The sequence below is a fragment of the Neophocaena asiaeorientalis genome, unplaced genomic scaffold (assembly GCF_003031525.2).
Source record: "Neophocaena asiaeorientalis asiaeorientalis breed wild unplaced genomic scaffold, Neophocaena_asiaeorientalis_V1.1 scaffold515, whole genome shotgun sequence".
Taxonomy (NCBI): Eukaryota; Metazoa; Chordata; class Mammalia; order Artiodactyla; family Phocoenidae; genus Neophocaena; species Neophocaena asiaeorientalis.
This window is the reverse complement of record NW_020175829.1, coordinates 2,532,790-2,557,402: the sequence shown is the minus strand read 5'-3', so window position 1 is coordinate 2,557,402 and position 24,613 is coordinate 2,532,790. Positions and strand designations below refer to the sequence as shown.

Genomic DNA, 24,613 nt, shown 5'->3' with positions numbered 1-24,613 from the left:
CTACATAACCGACTTCTGGGAGGCAGCTAGCTATCTCTTCCAAAGACTCCTTCACTAAATTCCAGTCACTGGCAACATCAGGAAGCACTAACTTGGAACCTAGGTAAAAAGCATAAGACAAAAGCCACCAAAGAATCCTTCCCATTTTAACAGAGAACTATTGTCTTCATCATATCAGCGCCACCACCTGTTTCCGCATCAACAGGCAGGACCCTAGCAACTCTGCCAGCAACAGGGGCCAATGCATTCAGCAGAGACATGGGCTGACCTGGGCTGTTTCACCCCTGCTGTAACAAGACAGCCAGCAGCAGTGTTTTTGGAAGGGTCTGAGAGAGCAGGGCCACAGAGAGAGCAAGTGAGTGTGGGAGGTGATGGCACCTTGGGCACAGCAGTGTCTCTGAGGGAATCTGAGGTCTCAGCAGCAGGTCACCTGAGGACACACTGAGAAAGGAAGAAATCCTGAGTGAGAAAGAAAAAATGGCAAGCACTTCACGGTACCTGAGAGGATGCTCCTTGTGACTGTATGTGAGCCAGCTCCTCTGATTCACAGAAACCAATGAAGAGTAAGGCTTTGTCGTGAGGTTGGTAGGAACCAAATAAAAGAAATAGTATAGAGACCTTGGCTTTACTCCAAGGCCGCTGTGGGCTTGAAACTGCAATTCTGAAAAACCATTTTCCTGAGAGAAAGGTCAACAATGGAGTGATGAGATAGTACATGGGAAGTATCTGAACTTATCTGAGAGCCAAGGCTGTGGAGGAACTACATCCCCAGAAGCCACTTCACACCTTCCATTAACGTAGCTTTGGGGCAAGAAACAGAGGTCTGCTAAAAGCTAGTGGAGGGAAAATGTGTGACACAAATTGGCTTTCAGGATCACAATCCGCCACGAATAGGATGAGTTAAGACCTGGTGCTACTTAGGAGAGGCAGTGAAAAGCTGTGCTTCAGCAGGGTGGATTTGCTGGGGGGTGGACACGCAGGAGACAACTGAAAAGAACAGAGGAAACGGGTGAAGTGAGAATGAAATTTCCAAGATCCAGAATCCCAGAGATCTCCAAGGTGAACAGTTGTCAGAACAGGGCTCCACAGTCTTCAGTCTGGAAAAGTATCTTTTGGGCTTAGGAAGAGAATGGACTTCAACCTCCAGAGCACCAGATAGGAAGCTTGGAGTGCCCAGAGCAGAGCCATGGAAATGCCTGACTGTGACAGGGTGAAGAAGGCTGAAGCTTATAGCCAGAGAGTATGCGGCCTCACAACAAGGGGCAGGAGGGGACTGACGCAGGGTGAAGTGTGGCCCTAAGACCAGCAGCATCAATATCACCTGGAAACTGGTTTGAAATGCAAACTCTTTGGGCCCACCCCTAGCCTACTTAATCCGAAAAACGGAGGGTGGAGCCCAGCAAGCTATGTTTTAGTAAACGATTCAGGAGAATTTTTTTTTTTTTTTTTTTTTTTTTTTTATGGTACGCAGCCCTCTCACTGTTGTGGCTTCTCCCGTTGGGGAGCACAGGCTCTGGACCCGCAGGCTCAGCGGCCATGGCTCACTGGCCCAGCCGCTCCGCGGCATGTGGGATCTTCCCGGACCGGGGCACGAACCCGCGTCCCCTGCATCGGCAGGCGGGCTCTCAACCACTGCACCACCAGAGAAGCCCGATTCAGGAGAATCTGATGCAGGCTAGGGGACCTAGGAGACCCAAGGGATGGAAGGGAAGGGGTATATATAATGGGATTAATATCAGACTTAAGATAGACCGCAACGAATAAACAATAAGATGGAGCCTATGTTCCGGAAATCCCCACCACCTTTCACTTATTCTCCCACAGATTCTGAAATGGGAGACACATTAAGACACATACACAGGCTGTATATAGTGAGACTAGTATTTCAACTCACGAAGTATCTTTTGTGAGACTGGCAGGCACAGATGATCACAAGGGCTAGAAGCATGGCAGCCCCAGGTAATATCGTAGAGCAGAAAACATAGATCTGTTTCACGTTAATCTTGCCATGTCTTCTCCTCTGCTGCCATCCCCCCATCAATTACCTAGGTATTCAATAACATTTTCATGCAGCCTCCTCTGAATCAATAGCGTATCCTCACTCCCATCATATCACCCGATTCATTTCTCATCAGCATTCAAGATAAACACACAATAAAATCTTTCTTATTCGGGGTTATTTCTCCTCTTTATTAGATCTACTAGTGTTGCAACAATGTTGTTTTGTACTTTTTTTTTCGCTTGTGAACAACATTTCAACCCTACTTATGGATTCATAGTGGAGCTGCCCTTGGAGTTAAAACATTTTCATATTTTTGGTAGAAACATGCATTTCAACCTACAAACAATAAATTTACAGTTGAACTTTAGAACATGTTCACAGATGGGAGGTGGACTGATTGGCATGACCCTGCACATACAAACTGGAACAACAACAAAAATCTATTCAAATGGTACTATCAAGGAGATTAAACAAAGTCTATGACAACAGTGTACAAACCTGCTTTGAAATGCTGGATCTAGCTTCTCTTCCTTCTCTTCAGAAAAAAAATATAGATAAAAATAAATTTTAAGAAGAGGGAAAGAAAGGAAGGATGGAGGAGAGAGGAAGGGAAGGAGAGAGTCATAATTTAGAATTGCATAGATTCTCAGAAGACCTAAACAGACATTTCTCCAAAGAAGATGGCCAACAGGAACATGAAAAACTGTTCAACATGGTTAATTATTAAAGAAATGCAAATCAAAACTACAGTGAGGTATCACCTCACAGCAGTCAGAATGGCCATTATCAAAAAGTCTACAAATAATAAGTGCTGGAGAAGGTGTGGAGAAAAGGGAACCCTCCTACACTGTTGGTGGGAATGTAAATTGGTGCAGCTACTATGGAGAATAGTATTGATGTTCCTTAAAATACTAAAAATAGAACTACCATATAATCCAGCAATCCCACAACTGGGCATATATTTGGAAAAGACGAAAACTCTAATTTGAAAGATATATGCACCCTATGTTCATAGTGGCACTATTTACAGTAGCCAAGACATGGAAGCAACCTAAATGTCCATCAGCAGGTGAATGGCTAAAGAAGGCGTGGTAGGGGGCTTCCCTGGTGTCACAGTGGTTAAGAATCTACATGTCAATACAGGGGACACGGGTTCCAGCCCTGGTCCCAGAAGATCCCACTTGCCACGGAGCAACTAAGCCCGTGAGCCACAACTACTGAGCCCACATGCTCAGTAGATTCAATGCAATCCCTATCAAATTAGCAATGGCATTTTTTACAGAACTAGAACAAAATATCTTAAAATTTGTATGGAGACACAAAAGACCCCAAATAGCCCAATTACTGTCATACAGAGTGAAGTAAGTCAGAAAGAGAAAAACAAATATCGTATATTAACGCATATATGTGGAACCTAGAAAAATGGTACAGATGAACTGGTTTGCAGGGCCGAAATTGAGACACAGATGTAGAGAACAAACGTATGGACACCAAGGGGGGAAAACGGCAGGGGTTGCAGGTGGTGGTGTGATGAATTGGGAGATTGGGATTGACATGTATACACTGATGTGTATAAAACTGATGACTAATAAGAACCTGCTATATAAAAAAATAAATTAAATAAAATTTAAAAAAAAGATCCACATTGATCTTTAGTGGATGTGTGAAAAATAAAGATACCTTGAAAATGATGAATTAAATTTAAAAGTTATTTCATTAAAAAAAGAATGTGTTGTATATATATAATGGAATATTCCTTAGCCATAAAAAAGACGGAAATAACGCCATTTGCAGCAACATGGATGAATCTAGAGATTATCATACTAAGTGATGTCAGACAGAGAAAGACAAATGTTATATATCACTTATATGTGGAACCTAAAAAAATAGTACAAATTAACTTATTTACAAAACAGAAACAGAATCACAGACATAGAAACAAACATGGTTACCAAAGGTGGGGGGGGGATAAATTCAGAGTATGGGATTAACAGATACACACTACCATATATAAAATAGATAAACAACAAGAACCTATCGTATAGCACCGGGAACTATATTCAATATCTTGTAATAACTTATAATGGAAAAGAATCCAAAAAAAGAATATAAATGTATAACTGAATCATTTTGCTGTATGCCTGAAACTAACACAATACTGTAAATCTATACTTCAATTTTTAAAAATTATTATAGTAAAAAAAAGAATTGCATAGATTCTCATCACTGAGCTGAATTACCCGCGTCTGCAAACCTACCCTCAGAAGCCCTAACGACCCAAGAATATAACATCTGTAGGGCACTCAAAACATCAGTGGGACTCAAGTAGTATTGTTCTGTGAAAAACTAATTAATGTGCTTCTTGCAGCTAGTCCTAGATTGTTTTAACAGGAGAAAGAAATGATAAGAGTAAGGAAGTTTTTATATGGCTAGAGGATGCTAACAGAGGGGTTCAAGGGCATGTCTTTATAATTAGGAAGAACAGAGAAGGCTGATGATGAGGGTTAAGAAACAAACTCTGTTCTGCCATAAAAAGACCAGGGAATGCTGTGTAGCAAAATGCAACTGTGGATTCCAGGGAATCAAAATATTCTGAATAAGCTCTTATTCCACTACAAATACGCACCCCTGCACAGTGCTGCCATGCTGCCTCATCTGCAGACCACTGTGCTCACAATGCCCACCACCTCCCTTTGTCTTTGCTTATCGACAGTCTTTCTCCCTCTGCTGTCCTTCAGTTAAATGTGTTCAATGAATCCATCTTTTTGGCTCTCAGTGTGCGCTGGGATTCTAAATAGACTATGTAGTCCAGCTACAGAAATTCTATGTGGGGACATGCATTGTAAGCCACTTTCCCCAAAATAATCTACCATGTTCTTTGCACACCTTCCTGCCGGAACTCAGATTTCACCATCAAGGCACTTTTCTGATTTAGAAAAACAAGAGCATTGTTTCCAGAAGGTCAGTACTCGTAGTTCATAAGGAATGGATCTCTCTGGAGACTTGTGCCTCTCTCATCTGTGGAGGCTAAATTACTATGTCAGCCACTTGTAACCTGGAGAAACAAGGTCCAACCTGAGAGGCTGTGACAAAGGCAGGTACCTCTGAATTGAGGAGTAGAGGATGAAAAAGAAGGGAAGGAAAATCTGTGAGTCCAGCAGTCTTATGGAAAAACATCCATGGGGTTAGCTATAATGTACCAAGACCTTAGGGCACACCATGGCAGTCTCACCCAAATATGGTCCTAGCAAGGGTTCTGACCCTGAAATCTCTCCCCATCTCCACCCCTATTCCTTTTCCCTGGACTTCTCTTTATTTGACACTTTCTCTCTCTTTCCAGGTTGGCAATTCCAAGAAAGCAAATATAGTTTTCTCTAGATCTAATTTATTCCTCCACAGAATGAAAGTGATAGACTAGATTATGGTTGCTACCCTAGAACAGGAGTCATCAATGTTAAAGACTTCCAGGTCAAGGAATGTTCCCTTACAGTCCTAGCTAAAAAAATAATAGGGTGAGGAGACAGGCTTTTTAGATGAGTCAGGGATGACCTGGAAAATAAAGAGGTTTCAAATCAGTCCCCTAACCCAGGCTTAGCAAAAATAACATGGGTTTCAGCTCTTTCCAACAGTAATAACTCAGAGATGCTCCCAACAGGTACCTAGAGCCATCTTAGGTTCATGCCTTCATCTTGAAGAATGTTAAAACACCAGATCTAACAAACCTGAACCCTTTGTACTTTTAAAAACTGCAAAGTACTTTCACATACATTGCTTCCCAACAGATTCATATGTCTATCTGTATAGATTTAGTTGTGATATTAGTTGGAGGGATGGTTATAAGAGATTGTCCCCAAAATACAGGGACTTAAAGGAAAAAAAGAAACAATTTGTTTGTTTTCCTGTATTATAGAACTGGCAGAGTTCTATTCCACCTGATAATTCAGCCCAACAGAGTGGGGAAGGAGAAGGCTTAGAGAAAGCATAACTAAGGTTTTAAATCCCATTTCACTTCCACTCATATTCCATCACCTCACTTTACTGCCAGGTGGACTGGGAAATGTAGTCTACCTAGGCAGCCATGTGCTCAGAGTTGATGATTTTACTATGGAAGAATGGAATAGATTTTTGATAGATAGATAGATAGATAGATAGATAGATAGATAGATAGATAGATAGACAGATATAGGTTCAGGTTTAGCTTTAGATTTAGATTTGGTAGATTCTATTATTTTCTCAACTTTAAAGAGATGAGCTTAGGCTCATAAAGGATACAAAGCTTCTGCAAAGTTGTACACCTAGTACATGGTAAATTTGAAAACTCTGGGATAGATCTTCTGAATTTAGGGGAGCTTTGAATATCATGTAATACCAAGGAAGGTTTTTGAGGAAGAAGTGATGTAATCCAAATTTAAGAAGATAATTTATAAGCAGTGTGAAGATTGAATTATAGAAAGAAGAAATAAAGACCTGCAACTAGAGAAACCGTCCAAATTTAGCAACAGCTTAACCTAAAACAGTGGGGATTAAAAGGAAACATATCAGAGCAGAGGTTCAGAACTTAGGGCCCATGGAAAGGCATCTATATGGACAAACTCAGTAGTCACTTCAGTAGCATTTTACTGAAGCCTCTCCTGGTTTTCCTCCCACTTCTCCAGCCCCTCCTTCTGTCTCATTTGCTGGCTCCTCCATTGCTACCCAACCTCTGAACATCAGAGGAATCCAGGGTTCATTTCTAAACGCTCTTCTCTACTCACTTTACTCTCTCCCCCCAGGTTGTCTCATCTAGTTCCTTAACTTTAAATTGCATCTTATCAGTTATTTATCACCACAATAAATCTACATAACAAGCCACCCTAAAGCACAATGGCTTTAAGCAATCAATGTTCATTTAGCTCCTGACTATGCAGGTTGGCTGGGTGGTCCTGCCATCCTTGATTGGACTTACCCACCTGTCTGGGTATCAGGTGGCTATAGACTGATCTAGGATGGCCTCAGCAGGGATGATCAGGCAACTCAGGTCTACTGCACTGTCAACTTCCACTAGGCTAGTTGAGACACGTTCTCATGATGATAACAGAGGGCAAAAGCAAGCCAAGCCAATCAAAAAGCATCTTAAAAGCCTCTGCCTCCATCATGTTTCTTAACATCCCATCTGCCATTAATGAGAAGGCATGGCAAAGGACACTGATATAGTAAGAGATGAATAATTGGAGCCATTTTTGAAATCCTCCACAATTTCTACATGCAAAGCCTCCTTGATTTACGTATCTGTGTCCTGACCTCTTTTCTGAGCTCTAGACATATATGTCTAATGGCCTAATGGACAGTCACTTGGCTATGTCCAGGTATTACAAACAGCATATTTAAAAATGAACTTTTGATCTTCTCCTTTTAAAACCTGATCCTCATCCGGTGTTCTCTTTCTCAGTAAATGTCATCCACCCAGTCACTCAAGTCACAAATTTGAAACTGTAGTATCCTTCTTAGCACTTCTCTCCTTCATCTCAAATACAATTCATCAAGTCCCATCAATTCTACTTCCAAAATATATCTCATATCTGTCATCTTCTCTCCATCTCCCTTGCAACCCCTCTATTCTAAATTGTTTTCATCTCTCTCCTGAACATCTAAAAATATCCCAATGAACTTTAAGTAAAATCTCAAACCCTTAACATAGAACCCTCACTTCCATCTGCAGCCTTATCCTGTACCTGTCCCTACTTCACTAAGATTACTTGCTTTTATTCATCATCCAGATATAATAAGTGTTTTCTTACCTCAAGGCCTTGGCCACTGTATTGATTTCCTAAGGATGCCATAACACATTACCACAAAATGGGTGGTTGAGACAACAGAAATTTTTTTAACATCTTTACTGGAGTATAATTGCTTTACAATGTTGTATTAGCTTCTGCTGTATAACAGAGTGAATCAGCTATATGTATACATATATCCCCATATCTCCTCCCTCTTGCGTCTCCCTCCCACCCTCCCTATCCCACCCCTCTATGTGGTCACAAAGCACTGAGCTGATCTCCCTGTGCTATGTGGCTGCTTCCCACTAGCTATCTATTTTACATTTGGTAGTGTATATAAGAGACAACAGAAATTTATTCATTCACAGTTCTGGAGGTCAGAAATCCACAGTGTCACCAGGGCTATGCTCTCTCTGAACACTCTAGGGGAAGATCTTTCCTTGCCTTTCTAGCTTCTGGTGGTTGCTGGCAATACTTGGCATCCCATGGTTTATAGATGCATCACTCCAATCTCTGCCTCCCTTTCTCCCCTGTATCTCTTCTGTGTCTAAATTTCCCTCTCCTATAAGGATACAAGTCATTGGATTAAGGCCCACCTTAATCCAGTATGATTTCATTTTAAGTTGATTATATCTGCAAAGACCCCATATCCAAATAAGGTCACATTCACAGGTACTAGGGTTTAGGACTTAAACATATCTTTTTTGGAGGATACCATCTAATCCATAACAGTGATGCTATTCCCAACAGAACATTTTGAGTGATAAGGACATGGACTTTGGAGCCCAGACTGCCTCAATTTGAATGCCAGTTTTGCTCTTATTAGCTGTGTGTGCCTAGACAAGCCACATAACCCCTCTGGGTTTCAATTTTCACATCTTTAAAATGAAGATGGAAACAGAGTCCAAGTCACAGGGAGAATCTGAGAATTAAATGAGTTAATTTGTACAGTGCCCTGAACACAGGAAACATTATATGTGTGTTTATTAAAGTTCTTTATATACTCATCCTTCAGGTCTCAGCTTAAATGTACTTTATCACACAGACATTTCCTGATTTCTCCTCACTTCAAACATAATTCATAACTATTTATTCGTTTGTATTGTTAATTTGATGTCTGTTTTCCAATTAGACTAAGTTCCATGAGAGCAGAGTGTGTCTATTTTATTCACCACTCTATTCCTAGCACCAACAAAATGCTTTGCATCTGATGACTGTTAGATAAATATTTGTTGAAAGAATAATTACGCAGGGTTCAAGCTGGCAATTTAATTTTCGTGGGTTTGTGGAGGGTTTTAGTCTCCCTCTCTCTCTTTGGCTCCACCTCTAGGAACCTTCGAAAAAGAATCTGTTCTAAATTTATAACATGGAGACAGGTTTGTTCTCTTTCTCGATGTAGATTCACAGAAGAATGGTGATGCCTTAGCCAATAGTTTTCTATGAAAATCTGCCCCCCAAAGGGACAGAGAAGAGAAACATGGAGCCAAGTACAGGAGGGCACAGGGATAGCGAATCAGAAACAATTACAGTGTAAGGGGTCACCACATGGTAATTCAATTGAAAAACAGATTTTGGGACCAGGTATGAATTTGTATCTATCAATAGGAATTTGTCCTTTATTATAAGCATGGGAAAGGTGGGGGGCAGAAAACAAACATAGCTTATGCTGAAGAAACTGCTGGTGTTCTTCTTATTTCATTGCTTGTATAAATAGAAGTCTGGCTCCGTGAACAGGTAAGTAGGTGAGACCCAGGTTATGCCATTTCTATCTACAGGAAAAGAAACAGATACCTCATCCTCCAGGTAACACAGGGAGCCTGAAAACTCACTGGGATCTCATTACTTGCTCTCCAGATTGGGGCACTCCCTTTGCCACCTGGATCCTAACGTACCTCTAGCCGTTATGCCAATAAAGCTGAAAGACTCGTTTTTTGATATTTATGCGATAGGTATTTTAGATATAGTAAGTCATTTAATCCCCCTACAAGCCTATATGTGGATAGCGTTATCCAAGGTGACAGTGAGACGTGATACAGCCAGGATATACTTATGATGATTCTAAGGTCAATACTCACTTCGCCCGACGGGCTTGCCTTGCAATCTGACACGTTTGAAGTCACTAGTAAAACCTAGTCTGGCAGTTTCTTAAAGCCTGGTCCGCAGACCCCTGCGTCAGAATCACTGTTGGTCTTTGTTAAAAATTCAGATTCCCTGGCCCTGCCTAAGACTGAAGGAATCAGCAGGTGATTCTGCTGCAGGGCACCTGTGGAAGCAGATGATTCACATGCATGAGGACTACACGCATAGGCTATGGGCATTATCGCACAGACAGCTGCATAACATCCTAGGGGACTTGAGCCCTGCTCAGCAGTCTCTAACCAAACCTGCTCTCAGAGCCGCCTGGTCTCCCGCAGGCGCAGAACGGAACTGATCACGGGCTCCTGTACGCTGGGCGGGGCTCCCTAAGACTCCTCCCGCTCCGAACAAGCCGATGCAAGGGGCGGGGCTCTCCCTAAGAAACTTAATTCCGGCTTCTCCTTCCTGCCCCGCCCCCGGATCTCAGACCAATCAGACGGCAGGTTGCTGAAGCTCGGGGCCAATGCTCGGGGCCGTCCTTATTTCCTCCGTGCGGTTTGAAACTGTCAGGTTGCTGCTGAGGAAGACGCTGGACTCACTGTTGTCTCAGCGGCGACGCGGAGACAAGACGCGGAGGAAGGAGTCCGTGTTTGCGGAGAGCCGAGGTGGTGGGTAGCAGCGCCGCGGGCGAGCCCCGCGCCCCTGGCGGAGGCACTGGAGTGGGGTTTAAAGTGTCTCGGCCTGGGTTGGCGCCCCCGGGGATCGGACAGGACAGGGCTGGGGGCATCTTCCCGAAACGCGGGCCCTTCAACTGTTCTGCGGGGCGGCAAGGTCGAGAGGTTTTTTCCCTCCGAGCCGTCCGGGAAGAGAGGGCAGGAGTGAGGGGTGCCTGAAGTATAGCGGTATTGTCGCTATAGGTTCGGGTCATTTAAAACGTTAGGGGGTAAAATGACCATGGCTAACCCTTTGTTTTTTGGGGTTTTTAAAAACATCTTTATTGGAGTATAATTGCTTTACAATGGTGTATTAGTTTCTGCTTTATAACAAAGTGAATCAGTTATACATATACATATGTTCCCATATCTCTTCCCTCTTGCAACTCCCTCCCCCCAACCCTCCCTATCCCACCCCTCTAGGTGGTCACAAAGCACTGAACTGATCTCCCTGTGCTATGCGGCTGCTTCCCACTAGCTATCTATTTTACGTTTGGTAGCGTATATATGTCCATGCCACTCTCTCACTTTGTCACAGCTTACCCTTCCCCCTCCCCATATCCTCAAGTCCATTCTCTAGTAGGTCTGTGTCTTTATTCCCGTCTTACCCCTAGGTTCTTCATGACCTTTTTTTTTTCTTAGATTCCATATGTATTTGTCTTTCTCTTTCTGACTTACTTCATTCTGTATGACAAACCCTAGGTTCATCCACCTCACTACAAATATCTCAATTTCGTTTCTTTTTATGGCTAATACTTTGTTTTAAAGTAAGAATTCGATTAACACAGGGATAAGAGAAAGTGATTGAAGAGAACTTGTAGCCGTTTGCTTGCTCGCAGCTGCTTCTCCCTCTGTAGTCCCTGACGTGGGGAGGGGCTGGCGCACCCCCTCTCCTTGCCTGCAGCTAAGACAGCTCAAGGGCGCAGGGACGTCACCCTGCTGCCCGCTCGCACGTTAATTCACTCTCTGCCTCTTGGAGGTTAATTTGAATTCCCGGACCTCGCTTCCCCTATCAGCCAGGCAATTACCAAGATGTAATTTGATTTCTCTGGCAATAGACAAGGGCCCAGAACTTTTTATCTCGTGGTTTCTGATATCTTGGGTTAGAGAATACTGAAAATTTAGTTATCTGATGTACATCTGCTTCCCATCAAAGCAAGTTTCATTTTTCTCCTTTGTCTCTGAACTAGAAACAGTAAGGAAAATGCTACTGTTGGTAGAGTTTTAGATAAACTGTCATACCTTGTTGGCATCAAAACAGGGCAGATGAAAGATTTATAGCATATTTTCCAAAAGTACAGTAGTTGTTTTGTGTCTTCAGTGTCTATATTCAGAAATTCTTTTTGAGATCTGACCATACTTCTCAGCTTATTTGTTTTTTAAATAATCAGCACCCCCCAACCCCTGCCCCCCTTATTACCAGTCTGCAAGCACATCCTAAAGGAAGAAGGGAATTGAAATAGAAGGGACAAAGTTACCACAGTGGTGGATTTGAAGTCCGTGAAGCAGCCATTCCTTGCTGCAGACGTATGTGCTTATTTTATCCTCCCTAATTGGCTTAACTAAAGTCAGTCATGCTGAGATTTCATTTACTTATCATGTCTCTACACAGTAATGCTCATTGAATAAAGTTGAAATTTCCTTTCCACAGTCTAACCCCAACCTATGTTTCCATTCTAATATTGCACTTCTCCCTGTATCTGCCCTTTCTATTTCATTTTCTTCATCTCTTAATTTTCAGCCCACTGTGATTGAGACTTGTTCCACTGTCCACTGAAATTGTTCAGGCTAAATGCCCCAGCAACTTCCTGATTGCCAAATTCAAGGGACTCTATCAGATTCTCATCTTCCTTTGGCATCTGTTTCTGACCACTCTCTCCTGGAAGCTTTTGTGATGCTGTTCTCGTTGTTCTACTGTTCTGACTTCCCTTTCAATCTTTGCTGGCTCTTCTCACTTCCCCTTTAAATATTAGCGGTTCTGATTTTAACCCTCCTCTTGCTACAGTAGTGGCCCTTAACTTCACTAAGGTTATAGTACCCTCTGGACACATTGGAAGCTGAGAATCCTCTTCCTAGAAAAATACACATGTGCTAAAAATATTGCATACAGTTTGGGTGTAAGGACCTCAGAATAAGCACTCTCTCTCACACTCCTTTTCATAAGTGATCTTATCCTCTCTCTTTTTTCAGCAGTTCCCATTATGCTGACGGTTCCTCAAAATGAATCTCGAAACCTATACATCCAGTGCAGGGCTCCCACCTTGCTTAACTCCAGATTGTAGCCATTGTGAATGGCAGTCCTTGGAGTTGTGCATTGCATAAGTGGTGTGCCCAAGATACTGCATACCGGCAGCCTCACTTCCGTGCCTCGGAGGCACCTCATACCCAACAAGTCTGATAGTGAGCCCATTACCCTTTCTCCCAACCTGCTTGTCTTCCTGTATTCCTTGCCTTGGGGAGTAGCACTACCATCCATCTAGTTGCAAGCCAGAAATCTGGAAGAGATCAACATTTCCTCCCATTAACCCCTTAACCAATTGTTGATCGTGATCTCGAATTTCCACTGCCATAACACAACTGTCTTACAGGCATAACTCCGTCCACTTCCCATTGCTGCCTCCTCCATTCAGGTCCCCATTTGCCAGAGGGAACATTTATTTCTTGGACTACTGAAGTTGGCTCTCCGTTGCTCTTTCTTCAGTATCCCACCTCTCAAATCCATCCTGAAAGCTGCCAGAGTGATCTTTCTAAAAGACAAGCCTGATCATGTTATCACCTGTTTAAGACTTTAATAACTTCTCTTAGAAGAAAGACGAAACTTTTTAACATGACATAATTATGATCTTCCATGATCTGGCTGCTCCTTACCTTGCCTGTTTCATCCTTAGCCAAACCTTGCTCTGTACCCTTTGCTTTAGCCTCACAAACTACTTGCAGTTCCTGGAGTATGTGTCCATGCCTCATTGACTTTGCTTATGCTGCGCTATTGCCTTGCATATCCTTTAATCATTTATCTGTCTTTCAGGTCTCAACACCCTGATCGTTTATTCCCACTCCTTCATACCCTCATCATCCTACCCTGTGAAAAAGGCTACTCTGACCTCCCTACTTTGTGCCTCTGTTGTTTTAGGATCTAACAGCACTTTTTCTATCAGTCATTTCTAATATATACATGTCTGGCCCTCCTTACAGATTGCAGAGTCCTTGAGGACAAGGACTTCTTCATCTTACCTTTCTCACCAATGTCTTACATATAACTGGTGTTCGGATCATTTGAATAGTCATAATATGCCTTTTAAGGAACTTATGTACTTGTTACTACCAGTAATGTTATTATTATTTATTTTTTTGGTTAAGACCTTAAACAATTTTTCTTTGCATGGTATTAGAATCTATTGTTCCATATAGGCTTGCTTTTCTTAAAATAGTATTCCCAAAAGGTCAGTTCGCCAAGCAGAGAATTTACACAGGTTGTTCCTTCTCTCTTGGTTCAGTATCTTGTGGGAAAGGATGCAGCATCTAGGTCCTCACACACTGTTGAACAGTGATCACACGTTCTGATTCTCAGCAGCCCCTACCATGGATTTTTCTGGGGAGCCTCCATTTTTTCTTTAACCTTTCATGTATTTGTCTCATCTCCTTGACTACATTATATACTGGGAAGTGAGTCTTTGTCTTTCTTGCCCAGTGATTTCGTCTGTGGGTGTTCAGTATGTTGAATGATTTTAACATATCGAATGGTTATTGTTTATAGGGTAGGATGTTATTACACACACATATATGTATATAGAAAACATTTTACTTTAGTTTAAATATTGCAAAAAACAAACTGAATTTAGCTTCTCCTGTTTTATAGTATTTGTACAGAATGTCATCAGATGAGGAGAAATGCTCACCTCCAGTTTTGCACAATGAATCCGACCGAGGCAGTTCTGTCTCTTCAGAACTTCAGGTAGGAAGACATGTCTAAATTTGTCATGACTTATTTATTTCAAACAAGAGACAATATGAGGGAAAACTAGGAATACATTTTTCATTCATTCATGCCATTTACATTTATAATTATAATGTGTATCAAATTATAATAATATCAAACTTTGGGAATTATTTTACAAGCCTTGGGAAATACCTTACATTGTTTTAATTAACCTTTCAGAAAATAATCATGAACGCTTCCAGCATTCTCTGTACAAAGGCTTCAAACAACACAGTGAGAGGAGAAGCTGGAAATCTGAAGAAACATTTTTTCTTGAAATTTTCTCTTTGTAGCTTTCTCATGTGAATGCTGCTTTCACTTTAATGCAAATTAATCCAATATCAAGCCATCCAGAGTTCTGGGGCCCTAGATTCCCCAGTGTTCCACTGTTGGTTCTGGCCCCTGTTGCCATACCATTCAGCACCTGCTGGTGCCCAGGACCTGGACAGTGACAGGTACATTGACTACAGAAGGCGTGGCTTTTATATGAAATGTTTTCAATTTCTTTTAATTCTAAGTGTTTTATCATCAAAAATATGGATTCAGATTTCTAGAGTAGATTTTAAATGAGAGAATACGGACACGGTATATCTTGGGTTTTATGGTTATATTACTTAAGAGGGGAAAAGCTGGATGGTATGTTTATGCCTAAGTAGAGTAAGTTGTTACTGGCACTGCATAAGATGACAGAAGCTTCAGGGAAATATTTTATGAAACAGATGTGTTCCTTTAATTGAAATAACAGGTTTAGGAATTGGGAAGCTATTGGAAAAGTATCTGTGAATATTTACTAGGGTAAAAGTGGTCTGGAATTGTGACTTAGATGTTTCATCCTTGCCTTCCCTTTGGATGTTACCTCTCCCATATAGTGCTATCTCTTTAGGCAACAGTGTTGTCCTGCACCCTTCATCTTTGCCATATCCAAACTTCCTTCAGGAGAGAACTGATTAACTTATTTATACCTGTGATATTGTGAGTTATAATAAATAAATAGTTGGTCTTCATCCCATTTCTGCCACAGAGCTCCTAAACCTATTGGAATTTCCTAACTAGTGAGAATGATGGTATCTTTTGTTATGTTGATGATGTGACTTTTGGACCTCACCTAAGGATGGGGACTGGTTGCCAGGAGAGACAACCATGTTATCAGAGGGTTGAAACGTTCAGTCACACCCCCCTGACCTCAGGGAGAGGGTCTTGGCATTTGAAACAATCGCCAGTGGTCATTGATTTATTCAATTATGCCTATTTATTGAAGCCTGCATCAAAACCCAAAAGGACTGGGTTTGGGGAGCTTCCAGTTGGTGAACATGTGTAAGTGCTGGGTGACTGGCCTGCCAGGAGAGGGTACGGAAGCTCCATGCCCCTTCCCCATACCTTGCCCTGTGTATTTCTTCCATCTGGCTATTTCTGGGTTATATCCTTTTACTGGTAATCTAGTAAGTAAAATGTTTCTCCGAGTTCTGTGAGCCCTGTAGCAAATTACTCAAACCTAAGGAGTGGGTCTTTGGAACCTCCAGTCCGTAGCTGGTTGGTCAGAAGCACAGGTGATAACCTGGACTTGCGACTGGCATCTGAAGTTGTGGGGTGGGGGAGGGCAGTTTTGTGGGACTGATCCCTTCACCTTTGGAATCTGATGCTATCTCTGGTGGAAAGTGTCAGAATTGAGTTGAATTATAGGACACCCAAGTGGTGTCTGAGGATTGCTTAGTGGTGGTGGGGAAAAAACTCACAGGACCTTTAATACTAAAATGTAAACACCTTATAAGATCTTCACACTTTTTTATCACACAAGCAGCACCCAAAGACTCAAACTTAGAGTAAGTGCTAATGATAAGCATGTGACAAGGTGTGAAGTCACTGGCTACCACACAGCTCATCACTCCCGTGTCATAAGGAGGGACTGACCCCATCAGATGTGCTTGAGTTTGAGTGGCTGGTAGTTGGTGTGGACCACCTATGTCATAGTTGTGTGCTCACCTGTACAGCTTACTTGAGCAGATGTGTACAGGTGTGAAGTTAAAATAACAACAAAACATAAACTTGTACAGAGCTACAGCCTTTCCAATCTATGACACGTTCACAAGAATTTGACATCAATGGCAGAAGGAGCTTTATTCCAACTAACAAACAAATTTAATAATATACAGCTTCTGGCCTGTTAAAATTTAGTATATATGTCACCTTTGATAGTGTATGCTCTTTTATTAATTTTTTAAAGAGTTAAATAGCTTAAAAATGAAATATGAAGAAAATATTGTGGATTCCCTGAAGTACCTTCTTGGAAATTAGTTTGAAACGTATTGATATTGACTACTTACATAGTCTACAAGGTAGTTTTGACTTCAGAACTCTGACTGCAATTACATCTATTCTTTTGGGAAACACAAGACACTATGATATATTCATGGCCAGAAACTTGAGTGTGTTTAGACAGTTAAATATTCTTACTCATAGAAAACAGGGAAAAAGTAAGGGTTGCTAATTTTCAAACACCTATACCATATCATAATGGTCTTATTAAGGTAAGGTTCTTTCTTTGCTTTAGGCAGAATCTCTGTTAACTCAATTCAGCAGATATTTACTGTGACACTTCAAGGAGGTAATTTTTAGCATCATTTTTCTTCATCCTGAAGGTGAATCAAATAATAAGACAGTTAGGACCAATGAAATGATGATAGTGGAGTTTTCTGTATCTGAACTAAACTTTTTATGGAGAAAAATTAATATTAATTCTTTAGAATAATGACATTTCATATTCTTGAAAACCTTCCCCCCATTTTTACTGCAAAGACGTTCTCTGGGTCCATGGCATAATATCCTTAGAAATTACTCCTGAATAGGAATATTTGTTGCCTCAGTGACCAACCCCTTTTGAATGGAGACTAAGTTCCAGTATATTTTTTACTTCACTGATAGAATTTTTTGGTTTGGCTAAACAAATATCTAACTATCTATATTAGGAAATTCCACTTTTTTTTTTTTAACTTGAGGAATATTCCTGTAAGGTCTACACTTTATGGCGTGCTTTTTTTTATCCTCCTTTGGCATGTGCCATGTTGTGCCAGCAGGTAGAATGCAGGTTGGCATTGTGTTCTCTTTTTATCTTTAGTATTCTTTCTCTTCCAGTATCTCTCATACTCTTTCCATGCTTACATATGAAAAGAGACTCAGGGTTGTTGTAGAATTGGGTGGGAGCAGGGATTGATCAGAGCCAAAACTACTTTTCATCCCTAGACCTTCCTGTTGTGGAGTCTTTGGGAGCAGCATCTTAGAACTAAATTTCAGAAAAGCAGAGAAATTGCCTTGTCTTTTCCCACCTGCAAGCAGCTGCCAATTGAAAGAGGGCTCTTCTGTGTTGTAGATGTTGATCAGCTTCAGGAAACTGCTCTAGGTAATCTGTGTCACCGTTTTAAATTGACATGCTGAAGGAATATGGGTACTAAGGCATTAGCACTAGAAGAAATTTGGGTAGGTATATTTGTTGGATTTTTTGCTTGTTTTTAAGAAATTTTACTTACTACAAGAGAGTGAGTAAATAATGAATGAAAAACATAAAAGTACACATTCCTTACTATCGTTTGGGCATACTGTTTCGGGAACTGAAGTAGGAAACATCTTTGTGCCTTTACCATTCTTTTGCCTGAGTGTGCCTTGTGACAGGGATATAATACATTATTTATTGTTGGCTTCTCATAGGAAGAGTATGAAGAACTGCTTCGTTATGCTATAGTGACTCCAAATATTGAATCAAGTGCTTCGCAGCCATCTCATTCTAAGGGAGAAGTGGTGCCAGATATTAGAATTCCTACTATAATTGATGATATTCTTCAAAATCCAGGTTATGTATATTTTTCGAGATGTCTCTTCATTTAAGATGTTACTGAGTTTTTTAATGCTGTTGACTTTTGATTGTGAAAATACTTCTCTAGTGATTCTTCTCAATCAACAGTGTATATCACTATAATTTGGAAATTTTACATTTTAATACTTTTTCTTGGCTCTTATATAACAGTTGGATTTTTATTTGAACTTCATTTAGCTATTTTATGAAAAGTCATAAAATTAGAGCAACACTGTAGCAATTACATGTCTTTTAGTGGAGTATGTTGCATCTCTGTACTTGTTACAATGGTTTTATGCCGGGAGACACTGGAAACGAAATGCCCAAGCCCCCAAATTAGAGATGGTCTATAAGTAGCCCTCAGAACCCCTTAAGTTCACGAACCATGTGCTAGGACTTTGTCAGCAGTATTTATACGGACCTGGAGGACTGTTTGGATTGTTACTGCAAAGGTGAACCCATTTTTGAACTGTGTCACTGACAGAATTGAGAACTAACACAAACCAGGATGTGTGTTGATAGATGAGTGAGTGAAAGGTAGAGAAAGGAAGATAAAGCTCCTTTTACCAATCTGTTCCTTATTTGATACAAGATTCCAAACAGCTCACTCAAAACAAGCGTTCTTTCAAGGGGTGCAGATAGCCCTCCTAAAACAACCCTGATAATGAGCAGTTATCAACAATAAGCATAACTCCAAGGATCCCTTGTTGAAGCACATGACACAGCCTAGTCAGAGCCAGCAGGCTCTTGGGTTCCTGGTAAGTCACAGCCCTAGTGTCTGTTGTTCCTCTCCCTCTGTAGACATGGAGTTTTCATTGCTCCTCAGCCTATGACACTGGATCAACAAATAGGACCAGAACCTGAAAACATACATATTTCTTCTACATATTTCTTCTAACACTGAAACGTACTAACACTGAACACTTTCTGCCCAAATTCTGTTGATCTTCAAGAGATATGACCCTTGGATTTATTCATTCTCCATCAGTGATCTCGACCATGTTTTGATTATATGCACTTCCTACTGAGCAAACCCAAAGTGCTGAATACTGTCTTAAAGCAATCACTTTGGACCTAAGAACCCTGGTCTTTTCTAGCATGTAAGATAGTATTCATTTGTTTATGCTCTGCCCTTTTCAAAAAGGATTTGAGATCTAAGCGTACAACATGCAGTGAGTTTAGATATCCTAATTCACACACAGACTTGGTTAGAATGGACTATGTAAATTTATCCCATTCTCTTTACTCTTGGTATTGCCGTTGCTTGGTAAATAGGGTGTGTTGAAGTTGACAAAGTCTCTGTAAGCCTCTGACACAGCCATCCTTGTGAGGTTTTTTTCCCAGTTTCCTTTTTGCCGTGTATTAACTAAAGGTTTCTGAGGTGCAAGTAAAGAAGTCCCTGTTTGGGGGGAACCGGTGTCACTTTAGTTTGAATGCAGCTAGTGAAAAGCAGCGGGCCCCGGAAATATCCAGTGTTGTAGGATAAGACAGCTTTTCTAAGTTCTAATGTCATTCATCCACTTACTCTTTTAGTGTGAATTGAATGCCATTAGTAGACTGAATTCTTTTTCATCCATATTTTTTGGGTGAATTGAGCCTATTAATGATACAATAAGACTTTTCGAGTCACACTTTTTTCTTTCTTCCTATTCTTTGTCATAACGTTCCTGTATCCCAGCATACTGTATTTTCCTTGTTCTAAAATCTGACTTGTGTACAGCTACCTTCTTAAATTAGGTGTGTGTGATTAGGCATTCTACGTAAGACTGGTTAGGTTTAATTAAAAGAAAAATCTCTTTCTTTTCAGCAGGAAATAGCCCTGCAGTAAGAGAAACGAGGATGGAAGTTGGAAAAAGATGTGATTTAAATATTTCAAGTCATTCAAAGACAGACGGTAGGACTTTTCCTTAGCTTATTTTTATTAATATACAACATTTTGTGCTTGGTGAATAGTATCCATGTAGTAAGGGGAATAATTGCAGCATATTACTTATTGGCAGGATTTTAAAATGCTATTATTACTAATTTATTAAGTAATACTATTTAAAATAATTTTGGGGGCTTCCCTGGTGATGCAGTGGTTGAGAATCTGCCTGCCAATTCAGGGGACATGGGTTCGAGCCCTGGTCTGGGAAGATCCCACATGCCGCGAAGCAAACTAAGCCCGTGCGCCACAACTACTGAGCCCACGCTCTAGAGCCCGTGAACCACAACTACTGAGCCCACATGCTGCAACTACTGAAGCCTGCGTGCCTAGAGCCCGTGCTCCGCAACAAAGAAGCCACTGCAGTGAGAAGCCCACGCACCGCAACGAAGAGTAGCCCCCACTCGCCGCAACTAGAGAAAGCCTGTGTGCAGCAATAAAGACCCAACGCAGCCAAAAATAAATAAGTAAATAAATTTATAAAAATAAATAAAATAAAATAATTTTGGGGACTTCCCTGGCAGTCCAGTGGTTAAGACTACCCCTTCCAGTGCAGGGGGTGCAGGTCCAATCCTGGGTTGGGGAGCTAAGATCCCACATACCTTGCAGCCAAAAAAACAAAACAGAAGCGATATTGTAACAAATTCAATAAAGACTTTAAAAATGGTCCACATCAAAAAAATCTTAAAAAAAATAAAATTAAATTATTTTGTAAGATGTCAGATACTACAATTAAGACAGGTTAATGCATTATAATGTGTGGCATTTTTTCCTAAAACTGCTAGATTAGAGAGCAGATTTTTTTTTTTAATATTTATTTACTTATTTTGGCTGTGCCGGGTCTTAGTTGCAGCACGTGGGATCTTCGTTGCAGCATGTGGGATCTTTTAGTTGTGGCATGCATGAGGGATCTAGTTCCCCAACCAGGGATCGAACCCGGGCCCCCTGTGTTGGGAGTGTGGAGTCTTACCCACTGGACCACCGGGGAAGTCCCAAAGGGCAGATATTTTTAAAGATTCAATGGGATATCATTTTGGCCAATTTAATTTTTTTCATAAACCAGAACATTATTTCCCAACTTTCAGGCATCCATGTACAAACTTAATGACTTTTGTCCCATCTTTATACCACCTGTCCTATTATTTAGTGTTTTTCTTTAGATATATTCATTTTTAGCTTAAATTGATTTTAAAAGGAAAATTTGTATCTGTCATTATTGATTATCGCATAAAAATAATATATACTTGTTACAATTAGAAAGCAATGGTTAAAATAAATGCAACTAAAACAAAGTTGTTAAATTTTGACCGGATACTAGTAGTGATGATATGTTCAGCCTGAAGTTTGTTTTTTCTTTGTTGAAGGGTGAGATTAGCAAGTGTTAAAGAGGTTGTAAAAGCATACTAACACCAGACTGAAACTTTTTCTTTGACGTAGAATAATAAAAATAGACTTTTCTTACTATGTGATTCAGTGTTATTTTTTATTTATTTTTTTTTCGGTACGCGGGCCTCTCACTGTTGTGGCCTCTCCCGTTGCGGAGCACAGGCTCCGGACACGCAGGCTCAGTGGCCATGGCTCACGGGCCCAGCCGCTCCGCAGCATGTGGGATCTTCCCAGACCGGGGCATGAACCCGTGTCCCTTGCATCGGCAGGCGGACTCTCAACCACTGCGCCGCCAGGGAAGCCTGATTCAGTGTTATTTAATGTAAGGACCATTTAAGCCACCATATAAGAAATGCCTCTGTCCTTTAGTTTTCTCACTTATAAATGGAAGACTTGGAGCCTCCCACATTCTTAAGTTGATGCTATTTTTTAAAATGTGAGTATATATTTAAAAACAACAACAAAAAAGCAGAGCCATGCTTTTTCCCTGAGTGCAGATCTAATTGTAGTAAAAGAGAATATTCATGTACTTTGTCATTCTGCATTTTTCTTTGGGTTCCTTAACCATCTTCAGAACATGTAGGTAGTGTTTCATTGTATGACTAGCCTGAACCATTTTTTGATACATTTTTTTACACAAAATATATGTATTAGGGAATGATTTTCCCTTTTGCAAAGTATTCTGGAAAGATTTACTTTTAAATAACAAGTTCTATAGTAGATTATTCTTTGTTTGATACATTCAGTAAGGAAAAGAGGAAAGCCCTTCAGTCTTGGTTATTAGGACCCTTATAGTAAAAGTGTGAGATACATGAGAAGTTATGATGAATAGTCTGTAATTCCAATATTCATGTGTGATAAAATAGTAACTTTTCTATTTTTGTGCTTTTTAAAGATAGATACCAATTCTCTTTCTGGCTCTGGCTGTCACACCAACCCCCCATGTATATGGGAAGGAGGTGGGAGTGATGTACATATGTACATACATATATATAGATACATATATTTCTCACCTATATGTTGAAGGCTCACAGGGTACCTTACAACTGAGTGTTTGATAAACTAAACTAGTCTCTTATAGTGTTGAATTTTAGTAGTGTTAAAACCCACACCATTGTTTTACATAAAGTAATAATGACTTATATACAGCCACTCTGACCTTGGTCACTTAACCCTTTCTAAACCTCAGTTTCCTCATCAGTAAAATGGAGATAATAATACCTTTTTCTTAGAGTAGTGTGTATTATGAGCTAATCCTTATGACGTTTTTATTACAGGAACATAAAAAGCATTTAGTAAATGTTGATATGATGATGTGAATGACAATAGTTTCAGCTCAGGCTATACCTAGGTATATGAAACATCCTTATTTGGGATAGAGGTCATTTGTGGGTGGGGGAGGGAAGTGTAGGAGACTTCTTGTGCTGGTCAGTCCTAAATCAGTGACAATACTGAAATTTAAAACAGCCAGATTCAGTACACTGAAAGTCCATTCTCTGCATTTTCCTCAGCCTCCATTGATAACTGACATCTTGTAGGCTTCCAGTATAACTCCTTACCAGTTTGGGTTATTTTCAATTTAGCTAACCACTCCAACTTTTCTTTTCTTCTAGGGTCATCACCAGTGTCGTCCCCAAGGAAATCACCTCACCTGGTTATGGACTTCTTCAGTTCAAATCTTTTAGTTGACTCTTCCTCACCAAGGTCTAATTCTAGTCCTGTAGATGCCCATGAAGTAGTTGGGACCGATTTTCTTATTTCTGATGAAAACCTTCAAAAGATGGAAAATGTGCTTGATCATTGGAGTTCAGGTCTTAAGGTATTACAGTGTTCACTTACAATTGTTTAATATGTAGTATAGCAGTTTTGCTCTTGATTCCACTGTTTATTCTTCTTTTCTTTGAATTAAAAAGTTAAAAAAAAACAAAAAAACTTTAGTTGCCTTAGATCAGTCCAGTGTCTTAAATCTATGCCTCTCAATCGTTAACATCCATGCGAATCATCTGGGGATTCTGTTAAACTGCAGCTTCTTATTCGGTCAGTCTTGGCCATGGTCCAAGATGGTGCATTTCTTTTTTTTTTAATTTTTTATTTGAAACACACATAGTTAGACCTGTACCACTTTTTAAAAAAATTTTTTTATTTAGTTTTATTTATTTATTTTTGGCTGCATTGGGTCTTCGTTGCTGCACATGGGCTTTCTCTAGTTGCGGTGAGCGGGGGCTACTCTTCGTTGCGGTGTGCACGCTTCTCATTGCGGTGGCTTCTCTTGTTGCAGAGCACAGGCTCTAGGCTCCCGGGCTTCACTAGTTGTGGCACGTGGGCTCAGTAGTTGTGGCTTGCAGTCTCTAGAGCACAGGCTCAGTAGTTGTGGAGCATGGACCTAGTTGCTCTATGGCATGTGGGATCTTCCCGGACCAGGGCTCGAACCTATGTCCCCTGCACTGGCAGGCAGATTCTTAACCACTGCGCCACCAGGGACATCCCTAAGATGGTGCATTTCTAACAATCTCCCAGGTGATGGTTCAGAAGCCATACTTTGAATAGCAAGGTTTTAAATAGTTGCTGGAACAGCTCTCCATGTGCTACTGAACTTCTCGAGATGTTTTGAAAGGCTCAGCCTGTGTGACTGAGAGAGACACCTATTGAGCCTTTCCCACATCATACCTATGACTAATGGAAATGTCTCCTTTTATATGAAGCATAAGACCCAATTTTAGCAACATGTATTCATTTTATAGCCACTCTTATAGCAACCACAGTGTATAACTGATAAATCAATAAAAATTGATTTTTATTCTGGTGATGTTAGTGGCCTCTAAATAAAACAAACTAATCCAGAAATGGCAGTTTTTCTGCTATTTAAAATATAATGGAGAAAATGACAGTTTTTCTGAAACAGTTTGAGAAAACTGAGTATTCACATATGTGGAGAA

General features: G+C 40.6%; 1 protein-coding gene across 3 annotated transcripts in view; it reads left to right on the top strand.

Annotated features, from left to right (window-relative positions):
- The first annotated feature begins 10,389 nt into the window (after positions 1–10,389).
- POC5 (POC5 centriolar protein) overlaps positions 10,390–24,613 on the top strand; it is a 34,117-nt gene continuing 19,893 nt past the window's right edge. For 2 of the 3 annotated variants that reach the window (XM_024732819.1, XM_024732817.1), the window contains exons 1-5: positions 10,390–10,502; positions 14,404–14,499; positions 18,223–18,364; positions 20,175–20,261; positions 23,291–23,496. In XM_024732819.1, coding sequence (XP_024588587.1) covers positions 14,416–14,499; positions 18,223–18,364; positions 20,175–20,261; positions 23,291–23,496 — 519 coding nt within the window. In that variant the 5' untranslated portion in view covers positions 10,390–10,502; positions 14,404–14,415. The remainder of the gene's footprint in view (positions 10,503–14,403; positions 14,500–18,222; positions 18,365–20,174; positions 20,262–23,290; positions 23,497–24,613) is intronic. The other variant, XM_024732818.1, reaches the window with a different exon arrangement.